Here is a 27,821-nt window from a genome sequence, read left to right on the forward strand (position 1 = left end):
GCACAGGGACAGGTATGTCACGCAGTCTTGGTATAATGTTAAGTGACTGTGGTATTCAAGTAGTGTGACCTCTTAGTGTAACAGGGGTCACACACTACCACCAATCCCTGAACTTTGACCCCGCTGAAGCTGGACCTACTTAGCCAAGTCTGATAGGATCCGACTTCTACGCAAGATGTTTTTCTTTGATGTTTGCTGTGAGCACTAAAAACTCTCAAGTCCTGGTTCAACATATCAGTTGTTTGTGAACAGATTATACAGAAAAAAAATCCTGATGCAAACTGAGTATTTTTGTTTGCCCTCAAGAGAAGAGAACAGAGCTCACCCTCTCAGTGACTTAATGATGAAATTAAGAACATCTTAGAAACCCTTTGCAGTAAGCAATGTTAAAAATGTATTTTTACTGAATCCTTGAAGCCCTGCTGAGAAACATAGCAAAAAGAAAAGAACAAAGCTAACAAACTGGATTAGATTTAAATTATGCAAAACTCGGCATAAGTGAGATGTGCAAAGGATTTTTTCTCATCATCTTTGTTCCTAATTTCACACTTGGGTGGTGTGAACTGCTTCATTCTCACTGACCTGCCGTGACGAGAAATCATCTAATGTTTAAAACGTGTGTTCTTAATGTGACAACAACCTTACAGGCTAATATCAGGTTTAATTAATTTATATAATAACTTATAACAGATGTATTACCATCTCAGATAATGGAAAATAATTACCAATGCTATGATCCTAAACCTGCATTAGTGTATGACTCTGAAAAAGGTATATCATCTAGTTATTATCATTATTTTTAAATACCAAAATATTTCTCCTTCTGTAAAAAACGCATCTGGAACGTAACTCATGTTGAAGGGGATTCAGTTTGGTTTTATTCTTGTTAAGACAGTAGACATTTTCACCACCTGGCCCTAACCGTCATCCACTAATTTGCCACCCTATTACAATAATCCCAGTGGTGACCCCTGGTGACCCACAGCCTGGTTACAACAACCTAAACCACTTGACACAAAGACAAAAGCTGCGAGGAATGACAAGTATGCTTGAAACATGAGCACAAACACATGCGTGAGGACACACACACACACACACACACACACACACACACACACACACCACTAACATGAGTGTGACAGCCTATGAGAGGGGAAAAAAACATTACAATGGGAGGATTAGAAGACTTTTGTGAAATTCTAAAAGCTGCTGAAAACCGAGTTGGTGAGTTTAAGTGACTGAAATTGTAGAAGTTTAAAAAAAATAATTAAATGACTGCATGCTATCATGCAGCAAGCACAATTTGTAACTGTTTGTGTTCTTATGTAAGGATTAGGGTTTCATTACATGGTGTTTGACAAAACCAGTGGCCTGATAGGCAGGTAAAAAAAAAAAAAAGTATCCCAGGTAACAAAAACAGCAGGAAGGGTGTGCAAAACGGGACAGTGTAAGCGATTCACCTGCATTTGTGACTAAAAATGGAAACATCCAGACTGTTAAATGTATTTAGGAGTACGTGCACGAACAAAAACAATTGAGTATCAGCCCAAGCAGCCTCTATTATTAAAAATATTATTATTATGGTGGTAGTTCATTGTGATGCTGCCAACTCTCCTCTTTGACACACACATACACACTTTTCACTTACTTCCATCCACTGCTGCTTTGTTTTACACAGTGAAAAAGCTGTTTAAAAACGAGGTAAGACAAAAGCTGCCCGTGTGTGTCTGCTTATGCAAATAAACTGCAAATCTGGCAGATTTCATGTAAACTTTGCTGCAGGATGACATCAACCATCCGTCTCTATGTCAGTGTGGTACCTGCAGCATGCAGGTGTGAGTGCAAAAGCATGGGGCACAGTGTTTACTCCAACACATATATTGTTAAGATTTTAACACAACTGAAGGTTTTGACTGTTAAAAATCTTAGTGCTTTACAATAAATATTTAAGGTTAAGCTACCAAACCATATTTAAATGTAATTAAAATCAGTTAAATGTTTAATGGGCCAGTGAAACATAAATGAGACCAATAAAACGTGAAAATGTAACATTGACATTAAATGACCCCTTTCTGTAGTTTCCCTTTATATTTACTGTAAATAAAGGAATGAAAAGAAAAAAAAAATACACTAGCCCAATCCTGTAGTTTAGGACATGTAGTTTTAAATACGAGTTTTTGCGTCCGTTTGTGTTGTTCCTCATGCTTTTAATTGTTAACTGTATTATGTATGTGTGGGCTAATTTGCATATGTGCATAACCACTTTTAAATATGCATGGGCGGTGGAGGTCACAAATCAATTTACTTCCAGCGCCTGTCCCAAGCCTGGATAAACACGTGTGGCATTAAGGGCATCTGGAGTAAATATGCACATGAATCCGCAGAGGCAACCCCATTAAAGTTTCGGAGCAACCGAAAGTATCTACCTACTCGCTTTTAAGTATGCATGGGAAAACCTCTCATACAGTAAAGTCCCTACGAGATAAAAGAAGAGTTTCTTGCATAAGCCCTACAAAGTGAAGACCAAATTAAGTTTGTACACACCTAACTATAAAAATGTTTCAAACTCTGACAAAGGGACTGATGATGAGCAGCCCTCAGGACAAAATTATAATCTCACATTCCAATTTGTTAATGACTCATGCACAAGAGGTTTCTCACAGCCCAAACAGCTGCAGGGAAAATTTTAAGGGATTGAGGGAATCAAAGAGCTCACCACTTAAATGAGCATAAAAGAAAAGGTGTTGATGAAAGGAGAGGGTGTCATGAATTTGTTTAATGTACATAAACAAAGGGAGTCTGAAATGGAGAGAAGAGTAATGATGATATCAGAAGGTGTTAATAAGCTTCAAAAAGATTTATTGTGGATTGTACATATTTTGTTGGAAAATCCTGGACAGACTCTGCGTCCGTTTGTGCTGTTCCTTTCAAACAAACAAACAAAAAACAGAATCATCCACTGTGGAGCAGTGGACATTGTTCTAAACCACAGTCAAGCATAAAATTTAAAAAACATGGGTGAGCACAGAGATCTCATAATTAAACTTCCTTACCCTTCAGTTTTTTCGCAATCTTCTGCATCTCCCACAGTGACATCGTCACTGCTCTCCTGCACTACTGGCTGATTCGTGACGCCTCTCTGCTGGGTCCGCCTCCTGGATCGAATCTGAAAGAAGAAACGAGGAGCTGGTAAAGGAGCTGAAACCAGATGATTTGGGGCTGAATCATAGCGATGAGATGTATCCCATTCTGTCTCATCAGCTACAGTGACATGACTTTCACAATGTTATTAATTATGAATGATCATCAAGACGGTACTGTGTCATACCGACTGTGCGCATTTTCTATAAATTAAAAACAAACAAACAAACACACAAAATTAAATGCTACACAATTTGAGTCTTTACCATAAAGTGCTGTTGTTGATGTTGATTGTGCCAAAACTGAACTTCAACACTTTTATAGACAATGAACGGGGATTGTGTTTGGCAGACAGAAAACAAGCCAATAAAATCTAAGAGTTATTCAACAGAATTAACTTAAGCTTCTTTGCACTGTATTTTCAATCTCAATTTTTTGTTTTCAAACTTTGTCTGCTTGCGGCACACTAGCTCAATTGGACAACTCCAATTCTTTTTTGCTGCTCTTTTTTCTATTATTTTTCACTTTCAGTTTTGAATCGATCGTCTTTATGTTTTTTTTAAACTTTCTTCTGATTTGTTTCCAGGTTGCATGCCCAAAGTCTCTCACAAAACCCTAAGAAATCCTGTTATTCTGTCACTTGCTAGTGATTCATGGACAATCAGAGCTACAGTTTGTTTGTGACAAAAAGGTCACTTTAAACAAAAAAATTCTGTTTACACAGAAAATCCTTTGTGTGCCAAGCTGTGGTGTCAAAGTGCAGTTCCAAACAAATGAACGGAGCTGAATGTCAAAACACAACCACCTCCAGAGATTTAGTGACCTGTGTGGTTTCATAACCCAACATGAAACGCTCCATCGATTTTATGCTCATAGCACTGTCTAACTGAGCTGTGCTGCTGAACATGACCAGTTTATTTATTCAGTCATCAGGCTAATAATGAAGAATTACACTAAGTAGACCCAGCTTGAAATAATAAGCATTTGTTTCCAGATATAGGAATGTGCCCTGACAAATAATCCTCTTTTTCCAAACTTACTGTAGCTGCTTCTGTGCTGGCACGTAAGGACAAACACTTGTGGTTAAAAGTTCAGAAAATCCTTGTTACTAAACATTATGTAAAGTCAGCATGGGGAGTACAGAGATAAGCCCTGCTGTGTCACAAGTGATTTACATGAGATGCCAACTTGGTGATCCTTGCTGCCCAGATTGGCTTTAGCTAAAGGATTTTGGATTGTGAATGGAGCTGTTGAAACTCTTGTAGTCAGACACTTGGTCTTTTGTTAAAGGCTTTCATAGATGCTGGTACTCAGTGAATGTTGGTTAAATTAAAAACAAAAGAAAACTCAATTTAGGTGAGAAAAATCAGAGTCTCCAAATGGGAGGAAATCTTGCAGAGAATTGAAGTTAAGGGGAATGAGCACTCAAAGAACAGATTGGAAGAATAACTTAATGTTGTACATATATTGCTTAAGTTTGAATCAGAATGAACTGTGAATAAGAACATTATTATTACTTTATTATTAGTAAGCCAAACAAAGCAAAAACCAGAGTGACGTACAACGGCAGTGATCGGGTTTCCAAACACACCTTCTATTTTTGTTCTGTGGTGGGTTAAATGGAAAATAATTAGGATGTGGTTATTAATCATTATCTCCTCAGTCATCAAACACTTGTGTCAGTCACAATGGAAAAGAAAGAACAAGATATTGAACAAGTGACTTTTCATAATAAATGTATACTTTTGCATGTGTAGTAAAGTAAGGCTTTGGCATTTAGAAATATATGACAGATGTGAAGATCAGGTCCTCTCTGATATCTGTCCAGTAAAAACAAGACTACGGCAAGCAGCCATTGAGCTCAGGGCAACAACCTGAGACAGGAAAGCAGCCAGGCAAGCCTGTCCAATAGTAATAAAACCTCCCTACCAGCAACTCTAAATCTTATCTCTAGACATGTTCATACACAAGGTCTGTAAAACTCAGGTGTGACTATGATACATGGGCAGTTTTATCAAAGGTTTTATGCTGGAATGGAATCAAATGGTGAATCAAAGAAACCCTCAAAAAAAGGAAAAGGTCCAGGACCTGTCTTACGGAAACTTAAAGGACTTGTAATTTACACTCTATAGCTTTTTGCATAACATGCAGGTATGAGTAATAATAATCATCTTATCTAAATCTCTGGGTAGGAGACACAACAATTCTCCATACAAAAGGCTTGTGCTGTGAGTTACACGCTTTAAAACCTATTGTTACAGTCATGGTTTAGCTGTATTTCAAAGCAAGACAATTAAAAAAAAAAAAGAAGAGAAAAATCTCACAAATCTTCAGTTTTACCTGTGCTTGTGTTAATGAAGCTGAGGTCCGACTCCTGCAGAAGCGTCCAGTTGCAGGACTCTGCTGTCTGGGCGCTGCCTGTGTTTGTGAAGTCTTTTTTTCGACCCGTTGTCGCCCCATTGGGTCCAAAAGGTGCCGTTGAGCCAGGCGCATCACCCGTGTCAGTATATTTACAGCCCCTGGAAGCGTGACTGGAGGCAAAAAACACAACGCAAGAATCTCTCATTCTGCTTGGAAGAAATTCCTAGATCTTTCATTCTCCAAGAAGAACTACTGCCTTTTGTTTCCTGGCTCTGCAAAACAGGGAATGTCATTTAAGATGGTGTAAATCTGCTGTAATACATTTTATTCAACTCCCATATTGAACACATATGTGGCACTTGAGTACTACTCCACTAACAAACTCTCGGGTACAGCACAGTACTGATAGTGCAGGCAAAGCATGCTGGAGTAACAAAATAAGTTATCATTCCATGACAGAGCTGCCCCTACTAAAATGCCCGTGTGTGTACTGTGTGTGTTTTGGTGTGTGTATGTGTCCTTGCTATACACAAATGAATGTTATCAGTAGCTTCCCATATTTACACAGGGGGCAGAATCTGCCTGCTTAGGCAAGCTGTGAACACAAAGACTCACTTATAAAGTGTACTGTCCATGTTTGTGTGCAGGCACACTGATGCATACAATCACAGTCAAAGACTCTGTAGATGTATCTCATGTTTATGCAAGTGATTAAAGCACTGTGATAATTTTTACAATGCACTGAAAGGAGACCCTGATATACTATACCATTTCAACAGGACATCAGAAAGTGAGCATTAATTTAGCAATTTGAAATCTTTCTGTCATCAAGCTGTGCTAGAAGAAAACCTGTGAAAACCTTAACATCCTAATATTCTTGTAATATTTTTGACTTTAAAATCCAGAAGCAAGATTTTGAAAAAAGCATCCATCACATTTTAACAATGTACCAGCTATTGTTTATGAACCTTAGCATACTAGTAAGGTTCTACTATGAAGATGGACTTACAGCTGTGTGATTTCCTTCATCTTGTAAAACTTGTTAACTTGAATTACTCAGAAGACCTGGGGCTCAAATACCTGGGGCAGGAACGTTTTGTTGTTACAGGCCAGTGACCGTTCCAATAAAATATTTCTCAATGAACTAAAGTTTAACATGATCAGCAGCCCAGAGTAAAATAAATAAATACATAAATAAATCAGCTTGCTGTCTCGCAAGCTGATTGGCCAGCTGCTGGGTCGTTGGGGCCAGTGATTATGTCACCACCAACCACTGTAGTGACTTGATCTGTGAAACAAACACGCTGAAGTGACCTTCGCTGACCACTAATTTTGTTTCTTGCCACCAGCAGCCAATTTTCACATTATAGGAAGCCTGCAAGGTTACTGTGTTAAGGAGGCTGTTATTAGTGAAAACTCAGCAGGAATGCTGGCTGTGCTCGACAACACGAGCAGTTCACTTGCATTTCTGACTAAAATAGATGTATGCTGACAGTAAAATATGTAGGAGCATGTGTGTGAAGTATTACAAAATTTAGCCCAAGCAGCCTCAGTGTTTCGACAAAAAAAAAAAAGCGGCTAACCCAGCTGCAGTGAAGATGATGATGTTTACCGTAGTTCACTCCTCTACAATTGAGGCCTTAATTCCTTAAGCAAACTGATGACAAGCAGTTTAGCTAAATTATTAGAGAGGATTATCTTGCAACAGTGCTATGGCTTAATGGAACTATTAGGCAAGTTTCTACTTGTCATACGTTTTGCATGGCTCTACCCTACGTTGAACCAGCTCAACTAAATTTGTACCACAGACTTCTTTTTCTTGTTTTAGCATGGCCCTTTCAGCACTTCCGCTCAATACATGGATGCCGCTCAATACATGGATGTGAGGGTTTCAAAACATTATGTAGACCAGTGATGTATGAACACATGAACATTTGTGCACATAAGGGCAAACGACAGAAACTCACCCTTCTCAGTGGTCTTTTCTCCCACAGATGCTGGTGATACATTTTCTTTCTCTTTTCCTTCTGTGACTTCGCCAGACAGTGTGCCGTGACTTTCACTCTGTTCTAAAAACAGCACATCACATTTTAGACACAATAGTTTAGTTTACACCATTAGAGGCAAACAGCAGGAAAGTTTTTCCAAGTCTTTTTTTTTTTACAGTTTATCTTAGTCACTGGTTTTGTCGACACATGAAACATACACACAAAATCTACCAAAACTACCAGAATTTTCAGCATTCATTACTCGCCATAAAATTGTCTGATTTGCAGCCAAGTTAAAGTTATATACAACCCAATCTATGTGTTTATTAGTTTATCCCAGTAGTTGGATTATTGTGTCTTTACTGAATACATTGTATAATCAATCACACTTGCAAGCTGGGAAAGTAAGTGAATCTCTGTAGTTATGACTCTTCCAGACGGTACTTGGAGTAAAGTGTTCCAATTAAGGGGATGAGGCTGAAAGTGTGGGTTATAAAAAGGTGCCCCTCTCTGTGTATAAAAGCATACAAAGTCTGGTTACTTAATGTCTAAGCAGTAAAATACTAAATAAGAATGGTGTTAAGCACTCCAAAAAAAAAAAAAAATACTGCCATGTCTTATGTTTATGAAAAAAAATACCTAGAAACACTTGAAGATGCTTGAAACAATGTTCTCTGGACAGATTAAAATGTTTTTTTTATATTGTACTTTTTGGTGTAAAGCATATGATTAGGCTTGGAGGAAAAAGGAACTGAACCCAAACAGTCAAGCATGGTGTTTTTGCTACTACAAAACCTGGACACCAAGAGAACAATAAATTCAAAATTGCATCATGAAATGTTACATTTTAACCATTAATTCCAAATGAGATGCTGTATAATGATATGGTAATAAGCCTTGTTCTCATGTTCATTTTGGTAACTAGCCAGATAAAGCTGTGGTATGGTTGCAGTAACTGGGTTTAACCTGTAGCATGTGGCAAGAATCTGCAGAATGAGCACTTCTAAAATATCAACTTGGTCTGAGATGCTGAACTTATTTCAGGTTTGTGCCATGTGGGAGGGAATGATGGTTTAGACTTCTAATTTATAAGGATAAGGCTTCTGGCAAACAGGAAGAGTCAACGGTACAGCGCAGTGTGTCCCAGTCATATGCAAGGTCTTTTCTGGGTCCTGAGTACAGTTATCTTTGATGTTAAAACAAGTCCATTTCCCAGACACACCCTCCTCCCCCCTTTTATTGCCCATGGCTCTCTCCCATAGCCTCATGTCTCTCTTTGCTTCCTTCCCTCCCTGCGATCCATCTCAATCACTGTCAGACATCAGTTAAGGAGAGGTTACCTTCTATAGCCAAATGCCAACTTCAAAACACTGACATGTTAGAGCATGTCTCCCGTTAGCCACCCAAAGACTAACAGGATGAGAACATGTGGCATTAGCTCATCGCCTCTTTAAAATAAATTACAACGTGAAAGTATGTTCACTGCTGTTGTGTCGTGTGTGCGTGTGTGTGTATGGCTACAAATTAGGAATGACTTAATAGCAAATACAAATAGTTGTCTCTGACATATACTTTATCTGTGACATCATAGAGCTGAAACAGTCAAACATACGTATATAAAAACTAACCATGGATGCAGGAACACCTGTGACCTCAACTCAAAGTTTCTGTATGACTCAGTGTTATAATTAGAAGTTCCAAATGGTTGTGTGTGTTTGACTTATTGCTGAAACTCACCCTAGAAGCATGTCTACCCTCACTTGAGGTGCCACCTAACAGTCTCCATTTTCACAGAACCTCAGTGATTTAAACAATACACGTAGGCATTACAGAACAAAAGCTACACTGTCCAGTATCAGACCAAACCTTACAATATACAGTTCAATGTATCAACACTATCAATTATTCCCTTAAACTGAGAAGAGTCAGAAGAGTGTGCAGTGTATCTTGGCACATGTTTAGGAAAAGGTGGGTTACAGGCTGGAAAAGCCCAGAGTCTATCACAGGGCTGACACAGGCTCAAATTGCAAGAGATTAATGGAGCTGCCTCTCCAGAGGGTTAGGGAAAAGTTCATGTCCCAGCACTTGGTCTAATCTAATCTAATAAGATCTGGTGTAATGTAAATGAGTGGTGTTGAGTGGCTCTACAAAAAGGGATAAATTAATTAGCTATAAGGAGAAAAAAAACTGATATATGTGAGAAAACTTGTTATGTTGTGGTTACGTTGTGATCTGCAATATCTTAGTTATTCCTAATATATGTCCAAGCTTACAAAGAGAGCATTAATGCCTGATACCTCTGAACCTTTAGTGAAAACTTCATCTCACATTCACCATAAACAAGTGTGTCGTTTGTTTTTTGGTCTGACTGATCAAAATTTGGGAGTAAAACTTCTGAGACAACCACCGTCCAAAATCTGATCTTGTTTTGAAACTCACAAGCTGAGTCCATATCATTAGTTAACATGATGCTCTGATCTTGAAAACTGAAGAGTTTGGAAAGAACAGAGTTGGTCTCGCCCTGCTTGACCTAAAAGAATATTATGTTATGTATGGTATACTGGGGTACCCCTGGGTATCAAGCCAAATGGAAATCCATTTAATTAAAACTAGCTAAGATTTAACCTCAAGCTAAGCTCTGACATAAAACAGCTCAAGAGGAGGCAGATTCCATTTCAGGCATCACTATGAAAATATTCTGAGATTATCAAGAAATTCCAACTGGAAGGTGACAAACTTAATAAGGCATTCACATTCGACTGAAAAAGTCACTTGGATGAGTGACAAAAACGCTATGTCCAGATGAAGAGAAGGCATTCACAGTTTCCCACGTTTGACTCAGCAAAGACAGCTAACACATTTTTAAAGTGAAGTGGGAAGGAGAAAACAGCTTTTTGTAACCTTGTTGAGAAGAAAACACCTTCAGATCACCTTCACATTTACAGGACAATAGATATACAATTGTGGAGAGTTTCAAAACATGACCTGAATTCACTATAGACTACCAATATACAATGTAACCAGGTTTAGAACATCTCTTTACAATGTATAGCTAAGTGTATAGAGGAGTGTTCCCTTCATCACCTTGGAGGAACAATGATCCCCCACTGGAACCTCCGCCACCAATCCCCACATGCCCCACAGCCCACTGCATTCCCCAAGGTCTGTTTTTAGACACACCTACGTGCATATCTATGTATATACACAAACAGAAAGACAAATACACAAAACCAACACAAACATAGTGATGTGGTTACTTGCAGCTATTACTACATATGGTCAGAATCCCAACTCCCACACAACCAGTTGGTAATGTGAGTGTAGGTAAGCTCAGCTCCGGGCTTTCTCTATGACTCAGGGATATAATGAGAAGGTATGAATGACAGTGTGTTTTTCTGCCCACACTCTCTCTGCTTCTCTCTCACTCTCAATGTCAGTTTCAGATGACAGAGCACTCTGCTGATTCCTCAGTGTTCAGGAATTACTGCTGATGACACGCAGCCTTTTGAAGGTTGTGTTTTGGTGTGTTTGAAGCGTCTCTTGTCCCCTGGGAACAGGCAGCGCAGCACACCTGTAGCTGGGATTGAATAAGCTTTAATGTAAGCCTGGGCTCAGCAGATCCTGCAGCCTGGGAGCTTACTGACACTGCTCAATGGAGGCTTTGAAGTGCTGATCATTTACAAAAAGGAGGGGTGGTAATGGACACACAAAATGTCTTAAGGGAAGAAACACAGAAGAGGACGAAAAACATGAAGACAAATAGTCAGAAACATGTTTGACGTTTACCATGTTCCATTTTTTCTTTAATCTGTGCATTAAGTTTGGAAATGACATGCGACACCTGGGAGTCAGCGCAGAAAACACAAGGTTTTACTATGAGTAGTAAGCAGAAAAGCTGTTACCCAGCATTTTTGAAAATTGGAAATTCTAGTGTGACATAATGACCCGAGGGTAAATGACAGGACTTCTGTCTACTAAGCAATCTTTTCATATGTTTGGTGATGTAATAAACATACAGACTGCTGACCTTAGGTTGCACACTGCAGAATCTAATTTATTTTGCAAAAGAAAAAAAAATCCTGCAGGACAAACAAGACATGATGAAAAATATCATTTCTTATTTAAATCAGCATTGTGAGTAATTAACTGATCAGTCACATCATTCACAATAATTTATTTGTAAGCTAAAGGTACAGTCAGTTGTTTCAGTTTATTTATTAGAAAAAGAAAGAATGCGGTTGTTCATACGTCATGTAGACACATTATTCATATGTGCACCAAGAAATGACCGATGATAGCTATGTTTTATAGGTGAACAAGGGCCAGAATTATGGCCCAAGCTCTCACTGTGGTTGTAGATATCGAATGGCTCGAAGAATCTGGGTGGAACCAAATAACTGATTGTTGATTTTCACAGTCAAATGATTGAGTTTAAATAATTTTTTTATATATATATATGTTAACAGCACTGACACTGTGCTCTTGAAGTGAAAAACAACTCTAGCATTCAGAGCTGGCATTACAGTTAACTAAGTGTAAAACAAAAAACACCTAACTGTGAATTAACCTGTTCGAGTGGAAACATGTCTGTGGATATTCTTCAGCTAAAGCATCTTATACTCATTAAACCAGGGGGCATAATCTCTTATGAGATAGAAGGCCGAACAAAGTTCTTGTTATTTTAGCCTACTAGACATGACTAATCAATCTTAAGTCTGCAGACTAGTAAGTCAGACAACAAGGACACAAATGGGAATTTTTTTACTCTCTAAATATTGGCTTTGGCACCAAAATTCTAGTATGCTACTGGTTGGCAACAAATGGACATGTAGTCATTTTATTTCTCTGGCTGATTCCTAAAATGAATTCAATTCAGTTTTATTTACACAGCACCAAAACACAACAACAGTCGCCTAAAGGCATTTTATACTGTAAGGTAGCCCCTACAAAAATACATACAGAGAAAAACCCAACAATCATATGATTCCCCTATGAGCAAGCACTTTGGCGACAGTGGGAAGGAAAAACTCCCTTCTAACAGGAAGAAATCAATATTTTAAAGCCTTTATTTAGAAGCATTCTACTAAATGCCCTAAACTTTGAGGGAAGTCTCCAGAAGAAGAAGAAGAAAAAAAGAAGAGGCTAGCTGAAGTAACAAAAACAAACAAAAAAAGCTGTTTCCCTCAATTCTGAAGGTGGTTAAATAAAAGGCTCCAAGAACAACTTATTGATTTTAGCGGTCTCTTTCTTCAATATTTTACATTTTAGTTTAGAAATGTGATCAATAGGCTCTATTTAAATAGGCTGACTAGAGCAATAGCAAGCAGAAAAAAAAAAAAAAAACCTACACAGCTAGTACTAATATAGAAAAAAAGGGAGCGAAAAAGGTAAACACAAGAACAAAAACAGTAGGAAAGACAAAGAAATGAACACTAAGATAATCTCTGAAGTCTGTGGTTATGAGAGAAAGAAAGGGGATTTCCACAAAGAGGCCACGGTCCACTTAAAGAAACACAGACCCTCCCCTTTACTACTCACAAAAGACTTTTCTGGACATGCTCTTAAAAGCCATCACTATAAACCAGAATGTGTTCTTAATTATTAGCAATTTTAAATCTAGTTTAAATACAATACTGATTTTACAGTTTACATGACCGTTAAGGTCTTGAAAGTACTGAAATAACTGACTGTTTCCTATGAACTGCTGTGCCATGTTATTCACTGGGTTTGTGTGCCTGCATGTATCTTAGGGTACAGTAGGAAAGAATTATCATTTGGACACACAAAGGCAAGAGGACGACAGGAGGAGGAAATTAGATAAAGGGGTTAAAGAAACAGTATATTCAGGAAAATGCAACCAAAACACACACTTCAACTTGATGAGCAGTTTGTGTAGAAACTAAAACATTTAGTTTCTACACATTTAAATAATCATAATTTAACTCAGTTAAGATGAGACCTTTTGTTTCCTGCTGAAGACTTTGTGTGTTAATATGTTAGATTTTGAAACAATACTCAGTGAATTATTTTAGGCCTGTGATAGATTGGCTGTCTTTACCATTCCTTTCATCCAATGGCAGTCACCCTTTCTCCCTGATGCATATTCAAACATGTCGTGATCTCAGAGTTCTGACCTTTTCTGTTAGTTGAGGACTTAGAACCCCATTTCATTTTCATTATAGTAATTTAGAGAATTAGTTCTTATTTATTCTTAGTTATCAATTTGAGCTGCGCCCCGTTTCTACAGAGTTTTGGGTTTAACTTCTAATTCTTGGGTTCTTATAAGCTTCAGTTCCTACACTTGAATTTATTTTGTGCGTTTTCTTCCCTTTGCTCTCGTCTGCTCCTTTTATCTGACAACTTGTGTTTGATAGTGCCAAGTGTTAGTCTTGGCACTATCAAATGATGTATAGTAAATAAACATCCAGCATCATAGGCACCTGATATCCTTCTGCAATTTACCTTAAACAGGGAAGTCATTAAGTCAAAACATGGTTCAACTTGTTTAAATCCTGAATGTGTTTACAATATCTAATCTTAACCTCTTAACTATTACGCCTCAAAAGGACTCAATCATCAAGCATCAGGCTCCATGAGAGCAAACAAACACATACACCTACACTTCTATTTGTCACAACAGTCTGGGCTTACAATAACACTTAAATAGCCAAGGAGATCATCTCCTCTCAGACAGTATGTTGTCATTTTTCAAAAAGGAGACGGCAACTAAATCATTCTTGCGGTTTGTTTTTGAATGTTTGTCGCTTTGCGTGCATGAAACCGACAGACAGGAGAAGCTCCATTATTATTGGCATTAATCGGTGGTTAGAACTGCAAACAGAGTCAGTAACTGATGACAGGGGAGTTGAGTAAAAAACAAAAACAAAACAAGGTCTTCGCATGCGCTGATTCAGTCACTAATGTGGACAAAGAAATGAAAAGTCCCTTTAGTGTATTGGTACATCAATGGCTTAAGAGTATAGAGGCCATGACAGGGCAGGAGTAAGAGAATAGATGTTGCAGGGTATGAAGAAGGCAGGAGGGAAAATAACAGCAAAGAAAAGGTTAAGGCTGAGGAGGATGGAGGCAAAATGAGAAAGAGAGAGGGAAAAAGCTGAATAGAGTAGGAAAGAGTTTCACAGCAGAGGATAAGTTAGAAATAAAATTGTAACTGTTCTGTTTAACCATTAACTAAGTTTGAGCTAATCATAAACTACATTTAAGGTAAAGCTTATGTAAGAACCAGAATACCGGAGGAAAATAAAAAAAAAACCCCCCAAAAAACCAGAACAAGAGACAGTGGACCCCACAAGTCTGGGGATGACAACTTGTAGGAATAAGTTATTATCTTCTGATAATAACTTCAGGGAATAAGTTAATTGTCTTGTGCAAACAAGAAACTAACTTTTAACTGCTCCTATGATTTAATTACCCTACTTTGTACACAAAATTAGTAAGTAAACATAATAATCGCATCTCGTGGACAAAGTAAAAACTTCATCTGATGAAACTTGGACAAAGAGGATTGGGAGAGAAAACAGGACATAATGGATGGGAGTGGGCCTGTTTGGCCCTGATCCCCTTTGACCCATGGGTATTGACCTCTACCACACCCTGTCATTCAAAGTGTGCCTCTTAGCTGTAGCTCAGGAGGTAGAGCAGGTCACCTACTGATCGGAAGGTCGGTGGTTCGATCCCTGGCTCCTCCAGTCTGCATGTCAAGTATCCTTGGGCAAGATACTAACCAACTTGCTCTCCGATGCATCCATCGGAGTATGAATGTGTATGAATGTTGTTAGAAAGCAGTAGATAAAGTGCTTGTGAGAATGGGTGTGATTGGGTGAATGAGGCATGTTGTATAGAGCGCTTTGAGTACTCCGTGAGAGTAGAAAAGCGCTGTATAAGAATCAGTCCATTTAATATGGCTTAAGCCTTACTGCAAGGTCAAAGTTCATTCCCAAAGGGCTAAAGTTCAAACAAGAACTCCAGCGGCTGAGATGCATGAGTAATAAGTAACACGTAAAAGGCAGGATATGATAAATGTTAGCTTTGACACTGTTAATGTTCTTAATACTGAGAGAAAAAAGGGGGGATGTGGTCATTGAAAAAATAAACAAGACGAAGTGCATGAAAAGAATCAAAGCAGTCATTTATCTATTTTCTAACATGTAATTACAGCTGTCAAACTACACAGATGAAAGAATCGAAACAGAATGTGATGCCGCTAATTTAAACCCCAAAACATGAATGCCATGCCATTGTGACATGATGATAGCTTGGTCTAACACAACACCTTTATCCAACACAGTTAGATAAAGGTAAGTTTGTTGCCTCTATTATCACCAATCAGTCAGGTCTACCCTGCAGTTTCTTTGTGGGTCAGTATGAATGCATATTTTACATCCTTTGTTGGTTTTACTGTTTTTTTTGTCTTGTTTTTTTAAAGCATTTTCTATTTAAAAAACAGTGCAGCAGAGAAAACTATTTTACCCTTTTTGGCAAGAAAAGAGATGACCCAAATGTATGTGTATGCAAAACATGAATAACCTCTTTAACAAATTATGCCCTAGATTTTAACGGAAGTAAACATAATTAAGACAATCCATTAATTATTAACATGGCACATTCTCTGCTCGAGTCTGAAAGCCAAGTTCCAGCACACAATGTAAACAAAGGTGCTTTATTCACATGCATGAGCACAAAACAGTGCTTCTTTCCTGCTCTTATTTGATCACACACAAGCACGCTTCTCCTTTTACCTCAATTATATAGCAATACACACACTCCATGATAGCCAGAGGGACTCCACAGGGTGTAACAGCAGAATAGGTCAATGTTGTGTTGGAGTATGTGAACACACACACATACTTAGAGAAAAGGAAAGCAACCAGGCAGGAAAACCTTCAGGGTCTAACCCTGGAGGAAAGTATCTGGGGCTCAGTATGATCTGAGCCAGCAGTGCTTTCCTTTCTTTCCTTTAAAAAGATAAGCTTTTGTCTTCGCACAGTCTTATCTCCTCTCCCACCTGCAGCCTCTAATCCCATTATCCAACACATTTATACACAAATCACAAATAATTAATAAGGCTCATAATTTCATCTAATTAAGGACCGTGTGCAAACAAGCGCAGAATTTCAAACCAGCCGCCTGCGTCTCATTTAATGAGGAGAGATGAGGACACGGAAACTGTTGTCAAAGTCTCTTGCTTTGTGTTTTTTCTGTGACAGCTCCTAACTTATGAAAACATATTTAGATGCACTATCAATATAACTATTCTTTAACTTAAAACAAACTATGCACATGATGAAACAGATTAGTTGGATAGCCCATAAACTGATTAACAGAACAGATCAGTGATCCAACAACTATGTCAGTGATATTTTAAACAGAAATGCCATTCATTTTCCATTTCTGTAATTCTGTCATATGTTGATTTGCTGTGCTTTTAATTTCAGTCTCATGTCACATACCATTGGTAGAATGAAATGATTCTTCAAGGGGTTTTCTAGGAGCGATCACATTGACATAACGGGACATAGATTTAGCCCCCATTTTAAATGAGGTCATATGTAATAGTAAAGATGTTGTAGTGCAAGATTTAACATCAGAGAGGCCAAGGACCTGTAGTCCACTCCAGTGACATAAACCATTTCGTACCTTAGAAAATATGGAAGCTACTACTTCCTTGATTGGTTAATTTGCGCTATTGTGAGACTTTGTATTTTATTGTGTTAGTTTTGAGTACTATGTTAAACTGCAAATGTTACACTGCTTTCTTGAGGTGTGTTTTTTTCTATGTAAAGACAAGAAGCGGTGAAAATGGAGGCAAAAGAATTTATATGATTTCAAAACATTTTTAAAATTAGCAAAGAATACTGGGTGAGATTCACTGATGGGCAGGGGATTCCAATGATGCCAATGACAATCAAGCAAAGGAAGAGGAGAGGAATGGAAGTAGACTAAGTGAAATAAAGATTTCCTAGTAAAGACAGGTGTACTTTGAAAGGACTACCCAAAACAACTACCCTGACCAACTTCTTCTGCCTTACAACACAAATCTAGCTAATACAGAATTACATCATGGACTGATTGAGTAGGTGTCATTCCAAGTGAACTACCAAAGACCAACTAAGAGGAAGGACAATTACAACAAAGCCTTAGGAGAAAAGCTTACTAGAAAGCATTCTCAACTGAAAGGTCATAGGTGGGCTAATGGAGGTTAGAAAGCTGACATACTTGGGGTACTAATCAATGAAATTCAGCCCAAAAAATTTAGACTACCAAAAACCAACAAAAGATCCCCCAGATAAATTCTCACACTCACACTCACACACACGATGAATTTGGCTGTAACACAAACATCCGGCCATCCTCTTCCGCTTATACTTATCACTTTCGAGGGAGGACTGGAGCCTATCCCAACTATCACAGAATGAGGCGGGGTGCTCTCAGAACAGGTCGCCAGTCTGTCACAGGGCTTCAAACATCTCTATACAATATTTTACTTTAGCAACTCGATTGCTGTTGAGAAAGGCAATAAATATGTTAATCTCAGCCTGACCTTTTTGCTAGCAAGATTTAAAAAAATTTTGAAAATTAATAAATAAATAAATAACAAAGGTAAAAGAATGAGATCACAGATACAAGCGGTGGAAATTAGCTTTCTCCAAAGGACTGATGGGCTTTTCCCTTTGCGACAGAGTGAGGAGTTCAGTCATTCAGGAGGGGTTCAGAGTATAGCTGCTACTCCTCCACATTGAAAGGAGCCAGTTGAGGTGGTCACCTCCTGGGTTCATGTTCTGGTGTGCCAAAAAGTGATCGCTGACCAAAAAGTGAATGTCTTGTTGGCCTAAAATCTATGAAATATTTGTCACACATATCTCTTGTGAATGCTATCTAGCCATTTTAAGCCAGAAAGAACATTTCTGTAATGAGGCAGAAGCTGCAATCAGTTTTTGACAACAAGACTTTTATATATTCTTTAATTACAAAAGTAGAATTCTGACATTAAAAATGTCTTTTTCAAGAGATCAAGCCAAGAGAGTAGAAGAAATTGCAACCAGTGTAAAATAAGTTGATAATGATGTGGAAAACAGTATGTACAATAACGCAGAGTCATAAAGACATTTGCAAAACAGGTCACTTCTTTATTTTTACGTATAACCCCTTCGTAAATCCTGTTGACTTTAGACTATTTATCAATATACGCAAACACACAAACACTGGAAAACATGTTTTGACACTGGCTGAGCATGTCCTACCGGGTGGACGCACCGTACTAGCCCCAGGATACAGTGGAGAGATTATAGCTATTGGCTGATCCTTAACTATTTTTCAAGTGGTTGTCATAGAGCTGGGCGATAGAACGATAACGATATGTATTGCGAAATAACTTTTTCTTGATAGAAAAATTAAACTATTGCGATAGGCCTCATCTCTCTTGTCCTCTTAAGAAAAAAAAAAAAGAACAGCCAATCCAAATTAAGTAGCGCAGAGCCGAACCAATCACAGCCGCAGCGTCACATCACGTGACTTGTTACGTACAGCACAAGTGCCAAGGCGCACATGTGTATTTGTTTTTGCAGCCGGGCTGCCCAGGTAATGGAGGAAATGAGTGCGCCGACTAGAGAAAAATCAACCGAGAGCGTGAGCGAAGGTTACCGAAGAAAAAAACGATGATGGTTCCAATACCGGAGAGCTTGTCGAACGGAAGGGCCACAGAAGTTCTGTAGTGTGAAGGTATTTCGGCTATTTCAAGTCTGACGAAAAACAGAGTAGCGCGCACTGTAAATTGTGCCGAAAGCAAGTCTGGAAATACAATAAAGCGGTGCATGCTCAATCTCTGACTGAAAGCGCTAATTCGTCATTCGGCTTTTGTCAGACTAAAGTAACTGTTAAAACTGTTTGAAAAGCTAAGCTATACAACAAGGAGAGATTAAGAATTAACTTTTAGTTCTCAGTTTATTTGATATTGACAAAAGTTAGTCAATTTTGTCTGTTCTTCTGTAAAACAAACTAAGATTTATTTTTAGAATTAATATTTTGTTTCTAAGTGGAATTGACAATTTAGTCTGTTTTGTTTGTTCTATTTTGAAACTTAAACGCTTTAGCGGCTGCCCTTTGTGTAGTTTGCAATATTTGCCTTTATTTATCTGAAACTGAAGTCTCATGTTCCTTAAGTACATCTACCCTGTTGAACTTATTATGGGAAATAAATATTTAAATCAAAACAAGCTGCTGATTATTTCACATTTTACTTGTGAGCAACAGCACATTTAAATCTTACAAATATAGTTATTTGGCTTATATCGTGATATATATCGTTATCGCCTGAAATGAAAAAAACATATCGTGATATGAAAGAATCTTATATCGCCCAGCTCTAGGTTGTCATGAACTGTAGAACAATGTGCATCAATCATAATGCACAACACAAAGCAACTTTTCAAACAGCTTCTCATCTGGACACCTGCAGTAGTTGTGCAAGACTAATTTTTTATTTTTATATATAAATAGGTCACAAACTTTGGACTCTGACACAGTAAAAACAAACAAACAAACAAACAAACAAAAAAAACACCTCTCTTGTCATTGTTTGTGCGGTCATTCCAGTTCTGAGGCCTGAGGCCATTTATTTTTATGCTAGCTTGTTCCAACACAGACTATTTTCAACTATTTAAATAGACTAATTTTAAACCCCTCTAACCTAAGAGAATGTTCTGTTAAGGTCTATGAGCTGTGAAAGAAGCATACTTGTTTTATATTATCTTACTCCATTGTTACGCTGTCTGAAGCAGAAATGAAAGCAAAAGCATAAAAAATGTAATACACCAAGTTGCAAAGGTAGTATTGTGTGCCTGAATCATTTATCATAAACCAAGGAAGCAAAGAGAGGGAGGAAATGGTGCAGTTACTGTTTTCACTAAATGATCCCAAATAGATTCTGACGCAGTCTAGCCACACACGCACACACACACTAATATACATAAACTACTGCAGTGTGTCCGCAAGAGCCAAATAACAGATGGACAAAGAGTCAAGGTCAAAAACGGTGTGAAAAGGGGATAAAACAGATTTAGAGAACAGATGGACACAAAATTCACCAAATAAAATGATAACAATATGATTGCCTTAAAAAAAAAGAAAAAGAAAAAAAGAAACTTTCATCTGGGTTAAAAAAGTGAAACTGTTTGTAGTGCTGGATGTTATAAATGATCAATATGGATAGAAAAGAAATTAACTAATACCAAAGAGATCTGTAAAATAATGGCTAATACACCTTTGACCTAAAAAGGTAAAATTTGTGCAATTATAGAATTTGAACTTGAAGGTTTGATATTAACAAAACCTAGAAACTGCTGGATGAGCCAGTAGACTATGTTATGAAATACTGGTTTGCAGCAAACCTCTGCTATTCTCAACTAATAACATTCCTTACCCTCTCCTAGTCATTGGTGCGGTAATTTTAGTGGTCGTTAATAATTGAATTATTCAGAGTTCCAAAATGGGTATTACATTATATGAGAGTATTTAAATTCAAATGTATGCAGGCTACACAGCACTGGTTGGAGGAAACAGTTTGGGGGCACTGAATAAAATGAATGCTGAGTCACTGCACTGAGGCTCAAGAAGCAGGCGGACAGGAAGAAAACAGCGTAGGTATCATGGGAGCCTGCTGAGGAGAACAGGACACTGGCATCTGCTACTACACCAGGGGAGTTGTGGGAAAAAGAAAAAAAAGAAAAAGGAAAGAGACATATGAGGGCAAGAGAGGAAATGGAAGTACAGCACAAAGAGGAAAGGAGAAATGATGAAGTGCAGCAGAGAACTGAAGGGTGAAAAGAGGGCAACAGAGAACCTAATAAAAAAGGAGAATAATAGAAGAGCAGAGAAGGACAGGAAGAGGACAGAAGGCAGAAAGGTCTAAGAGGGGCCAGGATAGGGACAGAACAACATCTACGTGTTCTCAATGCTTCTCAGCTTGACTCAGCATAATCTGAAGTCACTCAATTCTCCCTTTATTCCTGACTCAGCCTGCTTTTGGACGTGGCCCCAAGGCCCCTATGGTCACAGGATATATACATTTTTTCCATGAAAAATGCTCATTAATATGATATGCAGTTATAACTGTAAATAACAGAGGTTGTAATTAAAGATTTTATACATACATTACCACTTTTAAAAACAATGAACTTTAAGTGGCTTCAAAAAAAAAAAAAGAGCATTTGCGATATGACATGAACTTGAGAAATGGCACAGATCATAGTTGATGATTAATGGAATTATTTTTGTTAATCATTAATCACTTGGTTTTTAATGAAATGTCATAAAAGCTGTACAAAGGTCCATCTCACTAACAATCCTGCACTCTAATGCAACAGTATTTTGCTAGTCAAGAATCTTTAGCATCAGCATTTGGGGCTTTAATTACAGTAAAACTTACCTTTATTAAAAAAACAAAACAAAACAAAAAAACTAAGAAAAGAGCTTCCTTCTTGAACTAATCTGGACCATGAATATCCAGATTAGTTCAAGAAGGAATTTCTTTTTAGTTTTTTTGTTTTAAATACAGACATACATACTTCATGTGGAAGCTGACAAAAAAAAATTACAAAAATTGCAATTACAAACTGTGTAAACCATCTTGGTATAAAAATAAAGCTGACACTTCAGATCATAACAGCAGATGCCACTGTGTCAATGTAACTCAGGATAAAACACAGAAAAATATGAAGGAGATTTTCCTGGCCTGGTCTTTTATAGCATATAACCCCATTGAAAATATGCTGCAGTAGATCAAAAAAAATGAAGAAAACCACGAATCAACCACAATTTAACATGTGGATTTTGGTCTTGACGTACACTGAGAGAGCTTTGAAGGAAGATTTTATCGTGGTGGTAGCAAGACAGAATTCACATCGATGTTTTCCAAACGTAAAGCGTAGTTTTGGTCTTTTGCTGCTGGTTCAGCGAACTTTGATCGAAGAGAGATGAAACCTGCAGTTTCAGAATCGGCTTTCAGCACCAGTTGGCGTGTCCGTGTATATGCCCTCAAGTATGTGATTACCTGTGCTTTAATCATTTGGTGTTTTATCTGTTTAGTTTGCTGAAATGGTCTTTTGAGCTTTTAGCTGAGATCGTGACCTTTCTTGCAAAATACATTTATATTAAAAAAAATTGATTTCAGGAGTTTTTGAATGGATATTGGATTTTTCAAATTAAAGTCCATTTGAATTGAGAAACTGATTTTTTTAAACCCACCACTGAACAAATGTTAACTTATCTGGTGCACATGTTAACATTAGCCATTAAAAATTTGGCATTTACTCAATAGGCACTTTCAATTTTCTTTTTATAATAATTTATTAAAAGGTGTTTCATCTTTTGTTGTAGCCAGCTGCGAAGTTTTAAAATCAGACAGTTACTTGCTAAATCTTTCTTAATTAGTATTTTGTAACTTCACCATTTTAGCATATCACTTTAGCCAAAGTTCATTTTAAATTTTTTAATCAATGTTCTCCTATCACAGTTTCGGGTATGTGGCAGGTAAATTATGGAAAACTTGCCACAATTCTTTTGTGGGTTTAATATGTCTTATTGTCTTTGGCCTTTTAATGTAATGCCAGTATGACTTCTTGATGCTAAGATTAGTGCTCTGTGGGGATGTACTAGTTGATGGAGGATAATTTGATCTCCTTGGGCTGAAGGAAGTTTTTTGTGACTGTGGCAGACTGTTCTGGGAAGTTCAGGTTGACTGTAAGTCATGTCCAAGTCTTGCTTCATGAACAGATCTATTTTCCAAAATGAACAATGTTCTAAAGTTACCAAGCAGAGGCACTGTGTTTCAAGATTCAAGCGGCTGAAATGCTAATGAGAGCGTGGACCACACATCAACAAATGTGTAATGACATTCTGATTATTCTTAAGCGTCACTAGCAGACAGAGTGAGTGAAAATGTAAAAGAAACGGACTGTTGGATTCTGTCAGAGGCAGTAAATGAATCAGCTCATTCCCCCCCCCCCTGTTGTCTTCAGGGCTAGACAGCCAGACAGGCTGGCAAATAAGGATGACTCATCCTGACTCTCTCACACACACACGCGCGCACACACTTGCCCTTCTTTCTGCTTTCCCCACTACACTGACAAACAGCCCTGCAGCCACCAACATGTGACTCATCTCTTAGCCTTTCTGGGTCTGTCAGGATGCACCCCAAATACATACACACACACATACACACACTTAACTGTGTTTTGTGAAGATGAGACTCCAGTGGTGAGGGGTTTCCATGTCTTGTGGAGGTGATACCTGAACAACCTTCAAAAGAGATAAGCTTCTTTGATATGTTCAGTTATACCAGGGACAGCTGAACTGACACACGCATGAACACACCAGAAGCCCGTTTTTTTCTAAACCAGTCTTTGGGAGATGTCAACTGACACCATAGTCAGAGTCAGAGTGTGCCTTACCAGCATTAACATTTCCATAAAAGCAAAATATTTTGATTTGTTTGTGGCAAGCAGCAAAACAACAGACATTCAAAAGCCCTTCAGTAGGAGACAAAAACCTAACAAGCAGTTTAACATTTATAAAGCGGTAAACTGTAGGAAAAAAGGGACTGAGGTGAACAAGGGGCAACTGTTTTCACCCTGTTGTAGCAGAGTTCTCACGAACAGGTTTGTGAATAAAGTGTGTGTGTGTGTAAGTAACAGGATCAGCATGTGTGCCACTAAAGGTTAAGTGATGAATGAGTTACCAGAGTTTGAACGGCTATTTGCGGAGTGCCCCAAAGTGTCCCTCTGCTTTGTAAGTTTCTGCTCAACAAAACATGTTCTGGTTGTGAGTGCATGAGTACCTGCTTTTGGTTCATTGTGGCTTTCATCCAGTTCCAGGCTGTTCATGCATTTAAGCTCCCAGTCTTGGACCTCTGTATTCCACAGGGCAGGAACCAACACAGTATACTGGGCCCTTTGATTAAGAGACAGTACAGGACACATTACTATGAAAATAAAGTGTACATATGATAATGCAACTTCTGATGTAGTATTCAATCTGCTTAAAATCGCATCCAAACTTATTCAAATGGATTCGATATGGTACGGTTTCTATAATTTAATTTGGGTTTATTGCTTCCAGCTTTTAAAGAAACTGAAATTAACAGCAACTGAGAAGATGATTGATAGGTGAGAAAGAAAATGTCAGTCTAGCCCCAGAGTTGACTGCAAAGGGCATCTGTGTTAGAGAGGCAGATTATCTGTAACATACAGATTTGTAAAGTAAAAAACTCAATGATGGATAAATAATAACTTATCTGTATGAATGATTTATGCATCAGGGTAATCGACTTTAAGAACATCTAGCATAAATAAACCCGACTTCAATATGTACTTCACACAGAGTCCTGACACACATATTGATCTTCAGTTCACTCTAAAAGCAGACAAGAAATTTTAGTTAAAAACCATTTTTAACTAGAATTGGGATAGATCACAAGGTTCAGCCATGTCCCAGCATAGAATGACAGATGGCTGCACATAACAGCCAGAGCACTTTCTGGAACATGGAAATTGAGTGAACTTGTGGGAAGAAGATAGATGAATGAGGCAGAATTTTGATGGATCTGGGTTTTTGTCAGCTCATGAAAAGATCAAGCAAACGTTTCAGAGCCGGTGATGGGCTGCTGATGTATGGTAAGCAGAAATCCGTCCTCACCAAACAAACTGATGCCATAAACATACACGACACACAAAAAGGTTTCAGTTTGTGAAGAACAGGCAAGAGATGCACAACAGTTCTTTCAATTTTCACAAAACTTTACTTACAAAACTAAATAAACCATAATCCTCCTGAAGCTTGCACCACTAAATAAACAAACAGAGCAGACCAGTATTGCTTTTACTGAAACTTTGCTCAACTCAAGTTTGTAAGTTAGATAAAAGTTCTTTAGTTGGACAAAGAATAACTATAGTGGTATAATTTGAAATGATCTGAAGTTGTATCCACTTCACTTACAAACCCTCAAAGCCAAAGATCATCGCTCAACTTCAGTGTTTAAGAGGAACACAGTGAACGTGAAAGACATAAAACATGGCTTTCGAAATAACATGTGATCTGCATCAAACTAACTTCAATGGTCTATTGTGAAGGTGTGGTTAAGACAATGGTTCCCAAACTTTTTTTTGCCAGGCCCCCTTTTGTTTTACAAGAAAAATGTTCATTTTGCTTCATTGCGGTTTATTTCACACCTCAAACATTTAGTAAATGATTAAGAAAATACAAGTAAACGGCAATAAATTACAGGTAGTAATAAAATATACTGCTAACTCTTTTACGCTACGTCCACACCTACACGGGTATTTTTTGAAAACGCAGCTGTTTCTATGTGTTTGGGCTTTTCCTCAACACGTAAACGGCGTTGCGATTCACCAAAAACGGAGATTATTTAAAACTCCTTTTTTGCGTTCATGTGTGGACGAGGAATACAGAGTTCGTCACGCAACGTCAAAGGTATGTGCCTCTTTTCACGTCACGCTGTGCGCCACGTTATTGTTTACACGAGATGAATTGCAGAATGGCAGATAGAGACAAAATACTGTTAATCTGACTATCTTCAGGTTTTACACGCTTACATACACACGCAGTTACTGTCCCTCCATTTAGAAAGGCAGAGGCGTCAGGGTGTGATTATTTTACGTGTAGTTGTTTTTTTCCTGTGTAATAATATTCAACATTGCTGTCAATACATTTTTCAAAAAATGCCTCTCTGTGCAAAATGGGTTTAAACACATAAACAGCTATAGGATGCTGTTTGTCCGTGATTTGGAGAGCCCAGCGCTGCTCCCGACGCAGGGAAACTAATTTTGCAGGGGAGACCTGGCACTTGTGCAGGTGAAGCCAAAGGGAAGATATGCTTCACCATATTTTCTAATCTTTGGCTTGGAAGGAAGTTGGTTTGGAAACATATTTGACGATGCTTCATCTCCTGCTTTGCGTTTGTGTGGGAGCCCCGTCAAAAACCTGTCCATTATGCTAGCAGTGTCCCAGCGTTCTTTTTTTTCTTTTTTTTTTTCCTTTTCATACAGTGCCCCCCCTGTAATGGCTCTGCGGCCCCCCTAGGGGGCGGGCCCCACACTTTGGGAACCTCTGGGTTAAGAGGAGGTCACCTAGGTACCTAATAACTCTTTACAATACAACACATCGGCACAGCAGAGTGATTTTTAATTCATTTTACTTATTGAATAGAGTGAAAATCTGTTTTTCTTATCATAATAAAACACATAATATTTCAAATATCACACATTATCAATATGGTAGAAATATAAGTTTGTAAGTAAGGTATGGTACGTAATATAAGTTGGGGTTTTTTGGGGTTTTTTAAGGAAGGAATTAACATACTTTTAAAGTAGTTCAAAGTATATACCAGATGCAAACACATGCTCTATACGACACAGCACAAGTTTGATCAATCCCAGACATTTTTTTGTATCAGGTTTCTAGGAAAGTATTTTAAAAAGCTAAAGTAGTTATGTGTTTTGTTTCACTAAGACAGAGCAACTGAGCAACCCTCAGTGTGAGTGCACCAGAGACTTTTTTGTAAGCCACCCTTGTCACTGTGAAATAAACAAATGATGTGTCAACCCCTCCAGCTGAACTAGAGTGGCAGTGTGGATAAATGAATGAATGAATGAATGAAAGGGCGCATAGGAGAGGAAAGGGGGATGCAGAAAAGAAAATGAGAACACAGGGGAGGAGGGATAACCCACACTGTTTTATGGGAATTGGCTATTGCGAAGGAGGGGGTAAACAAAAAAGAAAGAGATCGGACTGGTGGCTAAGAATGCTGTGTATGGGAAGTGAGTGGGAGGGGGTGCAGAGGGGGAAGCACAGAGACAGGACTCTGCACAGGAGATACTGAAGACGGCACAATGAAAAGTAGCTACTGAAGGAAAGCGGTAAATGAGTTGGAGGGGTAGTGAACGTTTCAAGGTGATTTGAAACAAAATTTAAAATAAAAAAAATAAATTCAAGCCAATTTTATTTGAAAATGAAGACTATAAACCTAAAAATAAGTAACTTTTAACTTGAAGAGTTATACGTTTTACTGTGTCTCTACATGCTGTGCTCTCCAAATGCACCTAAAAGTAACATACTGAATAAGCAGAAGTATGCCAGCAGCCTCTGGGAAAAACTATCTAAAAGCAATGCAGTGTATCTGACTGCTTTATCAGAGGTTCTGTAAGGTCATCTATAGTGCAGCCTCCTCGAGTCAGCCTCCAGCTAAATATGAGGCTGACTTGACCTCAAGTCAAGATAACAACACTCATAAAAATAATT

General features: G+C 38.1%; 1 protein-coding gene across 1 annotated transcript in view; it reads right to left on the minus strand.

The window, feature by feature from the left end:
* Positions 1-27,821, minus strand: part of si:ch211-266k8.4 (TBC1 domain family member 10B) — a 62,039-nt gene that overhangs the window by 17,243 nt on the left and 16,975 nt on the right. Inside the window, exons 10-13 of the mRNA XM_005449358.4 lie at positions 24,343-24,455; positions 7,470-7,571; positions 5,482-5,672; positions 3,054-3,166 (exon numbers count right to left, since the gene is read on the minus strand). Coding sequence (XP_005449415.1) covers positions 3,054-3,166; positions 5,482-5,672; positions 7,470-7,571; positions 24,343-24,455 — 519 coding nt within the window. The remainder of the gene's footprint in view (positions 1-3,053; positions 3,167-5,481; positions 5,673-7,469; positions 7,572-24,342; positions 24,456-27,821) is intronic.

Source organism: Oreochromis niloticus, linkage group LG7 (assembly GCF_001858045.2).
Source record: "Oreochromis niloticus isolate F11D_XX linkage group LG7, O_niloticus_UMD_NMBU, whole genome shotgun sequence".
Classification (NCBI taxonomy): Eukaryota; Metazoa; Chordata; class Actinopteri; order Cichliformes; family Cichlidae; genus Oreochromis; species Oreochromis niloticus.